Raw genomic sequence first — 8,557 nt, forward strand, 5'->3', positions numbered from 1 at the left:
CACCCCTGATGGGCCCAGCACTGCTCGGGGGACCCGAGGGGTCCGGAACAGCCCCGAGGGCAGAGCCCGCTGAGATTTGTCCCAGAACTCCTCAGGTGGCCCCGTGTGCGCTGAGATCTGTCCCTGCTCCTGTGGCAGCCTGACTGAAGCCAGCAGTGGAGTGGCGCTGTCCCCTCCCCAGGACACTGTCCCCTCCCCAGGGCCCTGTCACCTCCTCCCATTCCCACCCCCGCCCCCGTTTCTCCCCCAGGCCATGCTGGGAGTGCAGAGCCGAGGGTGGCTGTCCCCTGTGTCCCCTGTGTCCTTCCCAGCCTGTCCCTGCTGTGCCCAGGGGGTGTGAGCAGGCTGGGGTGGCACGGCTGCCCCACAATTGGGCACTGCCAGTGCCCTCCAAACTCCAGGGATCCCTCTGGGGGCTCCCTGTCCGTGGACATCCAGGTAGATCCAGGATTTTGCCCATGTTTGGGACATGGTCCCACATTCTGGGACCAGCTCAAATTCCATTCATGGGGTCACATCTGTCTTGTTCCTTCTTGTCACTGATCCCTGAGGGGCAGGAAAACACCTTCAAGGGGCTTCTCCCCCCAAAATCGTGATGGGATTCCTGAGGGATTTCAGGTCAGGCTCTGCTCCTCCAGCCTGTCCAGCCCCTCTGGGTGCTCCACACAGCCCAAAATCAGAAATTGGCTCAGAGCAGCAGCCTGGAGCCTCAAAGTGTCCCTCCTGTCCCTGTTCCCATCAGGGAGATTGTGCTGGCTTCTCACCTGAAGCCTCTGGAGAAGAAGGACAGGCTGGGACAGAGGAGGAATGTGCTGTGGAATCCCTGTGCAGCCCCAGCTGGGACAGCGCCTGCCTGTGCTGTGGACATCCCACAGGTGAGGGAGAGGCTGCTGGGGCCTCACCCACAGCTGGAAATTCCTCAGGGATCACCTGGGTGTTAATTGGGATGAGGGAGTTACTCAGGATTCACTCTGGGTGTGAGCCAGCCCTGCTGGCCCCTGGAATGTCAGGGTTTGGATCAGGCTGGATTCTCTGGCTGCAGAGGTTCCCTGAGCACAGGGAATTAATTTAATGGTTTAATGAGCTGGGTTGGGTTAATCCTGCCCGAGCCTGATGAGCTCACTGGGTCCCTCAGCAGCGGGAGACAGGGACAGGACATTTTCTGTCCCTCCATTTGTGGCTGGGGTCACCTCAGTCCTGCCCCTGCCATGCTGGGGTGTCCTGGTCACTGGGTGATTCCCATGATGAGGAAATGTCATGGATTGCCTTATAAACAATCTCAGGGGTTGTTTATGATGCTGGGGTTCACTGAATTCTGTTTATTGTAGCATCTTTTGCAACTCTCCTGGTTGGGGCTGGGGTCACTCCCCAGCCATCTGTGTTCACACTGGGTGTCACAGCTCATCCACACTTCCCTTTTCCCCTGGAATTCCCTGGTTTGCCAGGCTTAAAGGCACCTGGAATTCCCCTTTCGCCCTGAATTTCCCCCCTCCTTTCTCAGTGTTAAAGGCACCTGGCATTTCCTTGTCTTCCCCTTTCCCCCTGGAGTTCCCAGGTTTCTCAGGGTTAAAGTGACCTGGCATTTCCTTTCCCCCCTGGATTTTCATGGTTAAAGGCACCTGGCATTCCCTTGTGTTCCCCTTTCCCCTCTTGATTTCCCAGGGGTAAAGGCACATGGCATTTCCTTGTCTCCCCTTTTCCCCCTGGAATTCCCTGGTTTCTCAAGGTCAAAGGCACTGGCCTTTCCTTGTGTTCCCCTTTTCCCCCTGAATTTTTCCCCCTGGTGTCTCAGGGTTAAAGGCACCTGGCATTCCCCTTTCCCCTGGAATTCCCAGGTTTCTCAGGGTTAAAGGCACCTGGCATTCCCTTTTCCCCTTGGATTTTCCTGGTTTCTCAGGGTTAAAGGCACCTGGCATTTCCTTGTCTTCTCCTTTTCCCCCTGGATTTTCCCCCTGATTTCTCAGGATTAAATGCACCTGGCTTTTCCTTGTCTTCCCTTTCCCCCCTGGTTTCTCAGGGTTAAAGGCACCTGGCATTTTCTTTTCCCCCTGGAGTTTCCTGGTTTCTCAGGGTTAAAGTGAGCTGGCATTTCCTTTCCCCCTGGATTTTCATGGTTAAAGGCACCTGGCATTTTCTTGTCTTCCCCTTTTCTCCCTGGATTTTGCCAAAGCCCCTGGTCAAAACATCTCAGCCATCCATGGGCTGATTGGGGTGAGGGGATCAAAGTCTTCAAACAAAACAAAAGGAGCTGAGTGTCCCTTTCTCCTCCAGGAGCTGGACCAGCTGCCCGGCACCGCTGCGGAATTTCACCGAGATTGGCGCCGATGCCTGAAAAGTGGGACAGAGAAATACCAGTTTTTACTGGAGCTTGGAGGGGAGGCTTTGGGCAGGATTTTCCAGGCTGATGTGGGCTTTGGCCTCCTGGGGGAATTCCTGACAGTGCTGGCAGAGAACATCCATCCTGGGGACAGAGCTGCCATCCTTCAGATCCTGCAGAGCCTGGCGGGCACCGAGCGCTTCGGGCTGAACGTGGCTCTGCTGAGCCAGGCAGAGAAGGAGAGCAGCCAGGATTTGTTCAGGAAGCTGCAGAGCAGGGGTGGGCAGGCTGCTAGCCAGGGGGAAGCCCATCCCATGGAAAACCACCTGGAGAAGGAAACTGAGGAGGAGGGGACAGTGGTGGAGCTGATGAAGTGTTACCAGGTCAGCTGAGGGAGCAGGAGCACCAGGATTGAGCAGAAACCTCAAAGTTGAATTTGGCATCACCTGGGGAAGTTGTGCACAATAAAAGTTTAGCTCCCAGGCTGTGGTGCTGTGGTCTCTGAGCAGGGTGTCCTCACAGGTGGGTATGGAGAAAACCAAGGGAAAGAAAACAGGGTGGTAGTTTTGAAGGAGAAACCCAAACCCAGATAGTCCCTTTCCTCTTCCACCCCTGCCCACGATTACTGAGGGGTTTTTGGAGATGTAATCAATGACAATGACAACTCAGGTCCATTTTTTCCCAATCGCAGTGCAGCAAATGGCAGAGTCACCCCAGCAGACTGGAAGCACCTGCTCCCACCTGCCCTGGAGACACCACCAGGCACCTGATGGCAGGTCCAGGTTCATCCCTGAGGCCTGGCATGGCAATATTGGCCTTTGTGGCACCACTTGAGGGGACATGTGTGTCCCTGCACTCTGCTGTGGTGCCATTCCTCCTCCCTTTGCACACCAGATGGCAGCTGAGCACTGGAGACTTCAGCAGAAAAAGATCCTGGAGTTACCCAAGATTGGCATTGTCTTGGTTTAGAAAGACAGGAGTCTGCTAAGGAAGGCAGGAGCCTCCCCTGAAATGGAGAATGTAAACCCTCCCCACCCCTCTGAATTGCTATAAATTTTAAATTAAGGGGCTCTCAGGCAAAAATATGGGAGCAGGAAATAACAGTTCTTTAATGGGGAAAGGAAAAAAAAAAGGATAAAATAAACAATGCAGTGCACTAGAACAACACTGACAGAGTCAGAACCCAACCTGACACCCTGTGGGTCAGGGTGTTGGCAGCAGTCCCATTGGAATTGTGGCTGCAGCCCTCCTGCAGTGTCAGGGGTGGTTCTGTTGGAGCAAGGAGGATCTGTAGAGAAGGATGTATTCTTGCTCTGAAGATCCAGTGGAAGAAGAAGACAGCTGCTGTTCCTCTGGGGAATCCAATGGAGAAGCCGTGCTGGTGTCTCAAAAACCTCTGGATTATATCTGGGTAGCAATGCTTGGCTCCTCCCTCTGGGCTCGCATCTCCCAATGGGATGTTACAGTTCTTATCAGTCATGCACTGACATTCAATGGCTGTTATCAGCAGAGGTCCCCTCAAGGGAGGTGTGAATGTGGTCACTCAAAGAGAGAGATAAGGCAAACTGCCCACTTGACAAAGATAATCTGCCATACAGAAACAGGGCTGGAAACAAAACCTGCACACCTGGGCCAGGACTGACACCCCAGGGCTGTCCCCCTCAGCCCTGAACTGGGGTTGTGTGGATGCCATGGGACAGAGAGAGAGGAATGGCGAGCGTTTCTCACAGCGGCTTGTGAGAAGTTTTAGGGAGCTGGAATGATGTGATAACTTGTTGACTGTAAACAATTTGCAGGTGGTGTTTTTCTACTTTCTTTTTTCTACTTTTTTTTTCTACTTTATTTCTGTTCTATTTTTTCTACTTTATTGTCTGTTCCTCTCAAGAACAGTGCGTGAGAAAGATGTTTCTGTTTAGTTAGCCAATAGAATAGTGTTGGGGAAGATGAAACAGGAAAGCCTTATCAATATGATTGTCTGGCAAAAGATTTTGAGAATATAGAAACTATAAGCAAGATTGAAATGGAAGCAAGCTTTGAGATCCCTCAGTTACTGAACAACTGGAAAACAATGGCATGGCCAGCTGAAGGTGATCCCCTTTTGATGGAACAACACCCTCTGCTTGCAGACAGGCCCAAGGGTCAGAGCAGCCCCTACAGCTTGGCAGAAGGGGCCCAAAGAGGAGTTTTTAGGGTTTGAAATGTAACACAGGATGGTAATGTAATGATTCTTATAGGCTGTATGTAAATGCTATAGGATTTGTATCTTGTACCAGATTGGTTAGTGAGAATTAGAATATTCAGCACAGAAGAAGATTTATTGTATTGGAACGGGAACTTTGCTCTCTTACGATTTTGCTCTATTACCCCTTTTACTCTCTTATGCTTCTGCTCTCTTGTCCTTTTACTCTCTCACCCTCTCATCCTCTCTCCCCCTCTCTTCTCTCTTTACTGCTCTGAGCTGTGGCTGGCAGCTCCCAGCAGGGCCCTGCACCCAGGCCCTTTGCAGAAAACCCCAAGTTCCTGACCTGGCTGCAGAGATCTCTCATCTCCGTCCATCCCCACCGTGCTACCCCCGACACTCCTACAGACAGAATCTATCATCCCACTCTATAAAAACCGCGCGGTTCTTTTGAATAAAACCTTCTTTGCCTTTTCTACCATCCTCCTGTTCCTGCCTCAATCTTGGCACAAGAATGACAGGGATGTTGCTCCCAGGGGCTCTGTTCATGTGCTCTCTGCTGCCTGGCTGCGAAGCTGGCCCTGGATTGCAGTTCCAGCCAGGTCCTTTCCCAATTCCAGGGCTGTCACTCCAGCCTGGGCAGACGGAGGCTCTGGCTGTCACTTCAGCCCGTGCTGCTGCCAGGGGAGCAGCCCAGGTGGCTGCATGCTTTTCCAGCCAGCTCCCAGCTGGGCTCCTTGGTGGCTCCTGGATTCCTGCCTGCACAAATCCCTGAGCTGTGCTGGAATTCTGCCCTTCCTGCTGCCAGCTCTGCCTCCCAACAAGCAAACCGTGGCTGCTGAGGATACAGGAGCAGCCCTCAGCTTCCAGGACCTCTGGCCTTGCAGGGGTTAATCGTGGGGGGTGAGGGGATTACAGGGCAGTGGGGGAAGCACTTTGTGTTCTACTGGGAGATTTTTAGGGATTCAGAAGGGAAGGCACAGGGCAGTGCTCCGGGTGAGTCTTGGTGGCTGTGTTCCCCCTGGCCTGCACACACAGCCCTTCTGGTGCCACCCTGGGGACACTGTCACCATGGGGACACTCTCAGGCTCTGTCTGGGGGCTGAGTTTGGGGGCAAAATCTCCAGGTCTGGAGCTGCCTCTGTGTGTGAGCCCCTCCCAGCTCATGCTGGGGCTTTGTTGCCCTTCAAGGACCCAACCAGCCGTACCCTGCTCCATCCCTGAGTGTGGGAGATGCAGATTGTTTTCCATAGCTCTGTCCCTCCCTGACTTTGCTTCTCATGTCATCACCAGGTGTTTGCCTCACCATCATCGACACCGTTCAAGTGCCAGAGCATCACTGGCACCCACAGTGCCCTCCCAGACAGAAGGATTTCCCTTGGGAATACTGAAATCCTCAAGTCACATCCTCAAACAAAGGAGATGAGCCTGGAGGGCACATCCTGCTCCCTGCTGAAACCCTGCAGAGATGCCACCACCTTTGGGGGATGTGTAAGATAACTCTGTCAGGCACAAACATTGACTCCTAGTTCCATGCTGAGTTGGGTGAGTTACAAACACCTCAAAAGCAGAGACAGTTCTGAAGAAAATTGCCAGATTATTTGAAAAAAACCCAACAACTTTCCCTTCAAAAAGTCAAAATCAAACATTGAAAAAATGATGAAACTAAAATAGGCTAAAATGGTCCTCACATTGGAAACTTCCTGTGTGAGGATGATCCAAGGTGTCCCTGTGGGGGAGCTGCTACAACTTGGCCACTTTCCTGAACACCTCAGACCTGCAGTGGGACAGGTGGACGAGGAAGAAGATGCCAACAATGACGGCGAAGCTGATGCCCACAGCCCTCATGACGAAGATGGACTCGGGGTCGCTGGGGCTGCGCTGGCGCCGGGGCTCGAAGGTGACGGTGAGCTCGAAGCCGGCCACCAGCTCGCCCTCCCTCCAGCAGAAGTAGGTGGCTTTGTCCCTCCTGCGCAGCCGCTGCAGATGCAGGTGGTTCCCGTGGTCGATGAAGAGCCTCATGTTCTTCCTGACCCCCACCAGGTAGTGGGCGCGGTAGAGCCGCACAGAGCCCTTGTCCCAGGCCACGGCGTGCTCCGGCCGTGCCCCCGGGCATGAAATCACCAGGTCGGTCTTGGGGGGCTGGTTGTGGTACTGGATGGGGACACGCGGCAGCTCCGGCTTCTCGCCCAGCTTGTAAACGATGTTGGAGATGGACTGCACGCCCTCCCCGGGGGCTTCCTTCTTGGGGCAAGGGGCCAGGCAGCTCCTGACGGCCACCTCGGGGCTGCGGAGGCGGATGAGGCGGCCGAAGGGTTTGGGCACGGCCCTGGAGCCGCAGGAGCTGACGTTGGGCAGCGCCGTGCGGTACCGGGGTTTCAGCTGGGCGCTCTGCACGTAGCAGAGCCCGATGCGCCGCTGCTCGCCCCGCACCCCGCAGCGGTCACAGCGCGTCCAGTCCCAGAAGGTGGTGAACAGCGTGAATTCCTTCTCTTTGTGGTCCTCTTGGACGTGCTGGTCTTTATCCAGAAAAGCCACGGTGATCTTCCTGGTGGGCTGCACATCCACGTCGTAGCCGTAGAAGAAGAGCCCTTCCTTGGTGCCGCACAGGTAATGGCCAGAGTCCCTCACCTGGGCTCGGAACACGATCAGGCTGAACAGGCGGATGCTGAAGCGCTTCAGGAGGTCGCTGCCTGCGTGCACCTGCTTGGAATCCACGATCACGGTGCCGTTGAAGTCGGTCAGCACCGTGGTTTCGTGGCTGTGCAGGTTCTTCTGGAAGTACCAGACCACAGAGGAGGCCTCCTCGGGCTTGCACTTGCAGGGCAGCTCGAAGGTCATGTCCGCCAGGTAGGCGACGTTCTCGAACACCAGAAAGGCAGGACACGCCGTCTTCTTGAACACATCCCCTTTCTTCTCAATGGCAAAGGCCTGGAGAACATCCAGCAGGGAGAGGAGAATGGTGGCTCCCAGCAGCCTCATCCCCATCACTGCAGGTGCTCTCTGGCCCAGCAGAACTCACAGAGCCCAGGCAGGGATCTGCTGGGAGCATCCTGTCCTGGAGCAGCCCAGCCTCTGTCACCCTCTCTGAAAGCAGCTCTGGAGCGTTGTCACCCACGTGCCCGGCAACAATGGAGCTGTGCTGGGACCAGCGGAACCCCCAACATCTCATCATGGTTTGAGTTGGATGGGAACTTAGAGGGGATCTCTAGTGCAGATCAACATCTTCATGGCTGTGCCATTGGGAAGATATTGGCTTTTGGGGCAGAGAATTTTTGGGTTGTGCTTTAATGATTAGGTCAAAGAGAACCTTCAACCATGGGCTGGCCAGTCTGATGAGAGGGGAGGCTTGGGGGGTGGGTGCCAAAGGGGCAATGTTTGTGCCATTGCTTCCTCCTGGGGAGGAGACCAGGCCAGCCTGATGTTCCTTGGCCCGAGATGAGAATCACAGGGTAAACCCCATCAGTGCTGTGTGTGGCTGTGGTGGAACCTCTCACACCCCACACAGCTTCTTGATCCCCTCTCTGGAGTGCCTGGACACAAAGAGTCACAGCATGGGAACAAACTATGTGAGTGTGCAGTGGCAGGGCCGTGACCCCACTGCAATGACAGTGACACAGTGGGACAGCTCGCCTGGCAGGGATGTTGTCATGGATGGCCATGGCCATGTGCCCCCCACAGCCCTCACCTGCACTCTGGGACACTCAGCAGAGGCACCCACAAGCCCTGGGATGATGGAGAAGGAGGATGGAGCCCAACCCCAGAGCCAGAACCTTTTCCAGGCTCCCCACACGAGGAGGAGGCAGGAGAGAACAGCCGCGTGTTGGCCCTTTGATTTGGGACAGAACAATTTATTAAAAACACAGTAACCTATTTCCTAAACCCACCCATAACCTGCAAACACACATACAGCACTGAGCCAACAGAGGGGGCACAGACGTGGCCACGCTGCTGGAACCACGGCCAGAAGGGCGGCGCGGGGCAGGAGGGGATGCTTGGGGAGCTGCAGGAGGAGCTGGAAGCCTTTGGGGTTTGGGCGCTGGGAGAGGCGCTGGGGGGTGG

General features: G+C 54.9%; 4 protein-coding genes across 4 annotated transcripts in view; 1 reads left to right on the plus strand and 3 right to left on the minus strand.

Annotated features, from left to right (window-relative positions):
• Positions 1-255, minus strand: part of EFTUD2 (elongation factor Tu GTP binding domain containing 2) — a 24,594-nt gene extending 24,339 nt beyond the window's left edge. Inside the window, exon 1 of the mRNA XM_014310350.2 lies at positions 228-255. Coding sequence (XP_014165825.1) covers positions 228-255 — 28 coding nt within the window. The remainder of the gene's footprint in view (positions 1-227) is intronic.
• A 340-nt stretch (positions 256-595) lies between these two features.
• On the plus strand, positions 596-2,785 carry CCDC103 (coiled-coil domain containing 103). The gene is made up of 3 exons (XM_005429023.2): positions 596-618; positions 743-875; positions 2,272-2,785. The coding sequence occupies exons 1-3, from the start codon at positions 596-598 to the stop codon at positions 2,707-2,709; spliced, it is 594 nt and encodes a 197-aa protein (XP_005429080.1). The 3' UTR covers positions 2,710-2,785.
• Positions 2,786-6,238: 3,453 nt separating this feature from the next.
• FAM187A (family with sequence similarity 187 member A) lies at positions 6,239-7,483 on the minus strand. Its single transcript, XM_005429024.1, has one exon. It carries the CDS (start codon positions 7,481-7,483, stop codon positions 6,239-6,241), a length of 1,245 nt encoding a protein of 414 aa, XP_005429081.1.
• Positions 7,484-8,372: 889 nt separating this feature from the next.
• KIF18B (kinesin family member 18B) overlaps positions 8,373-8,557 on the minus strand; it is a 5,731-nt gene continuing 5,546 nt past the window's right edge. Inside the window, exon 8 of the mRNA XM_031063624.1 lies at positions 8,373-8,389. Coding sequence (XP_030919484.1) covers positions 8,373-8,389 — 17 coding nt within the window. The remainder of the gene's footprint in view (positions 8,390-8,557) is intronic.

The sequence above is a fragment of the Geospiza fortis genome, unplaced genomic scaffold, assembly GCF_000277835.1.
Source record: "Geospiza fortis unplaced genomic scaffold, GeoFor_1.0 scaffold373, whole genome shotgun sequence".
NCBI lineage: Eukaryota > Metazoa > Chordata > Aves > Passeriformes > Thraupidae > Geospiza > Geospiza fortis.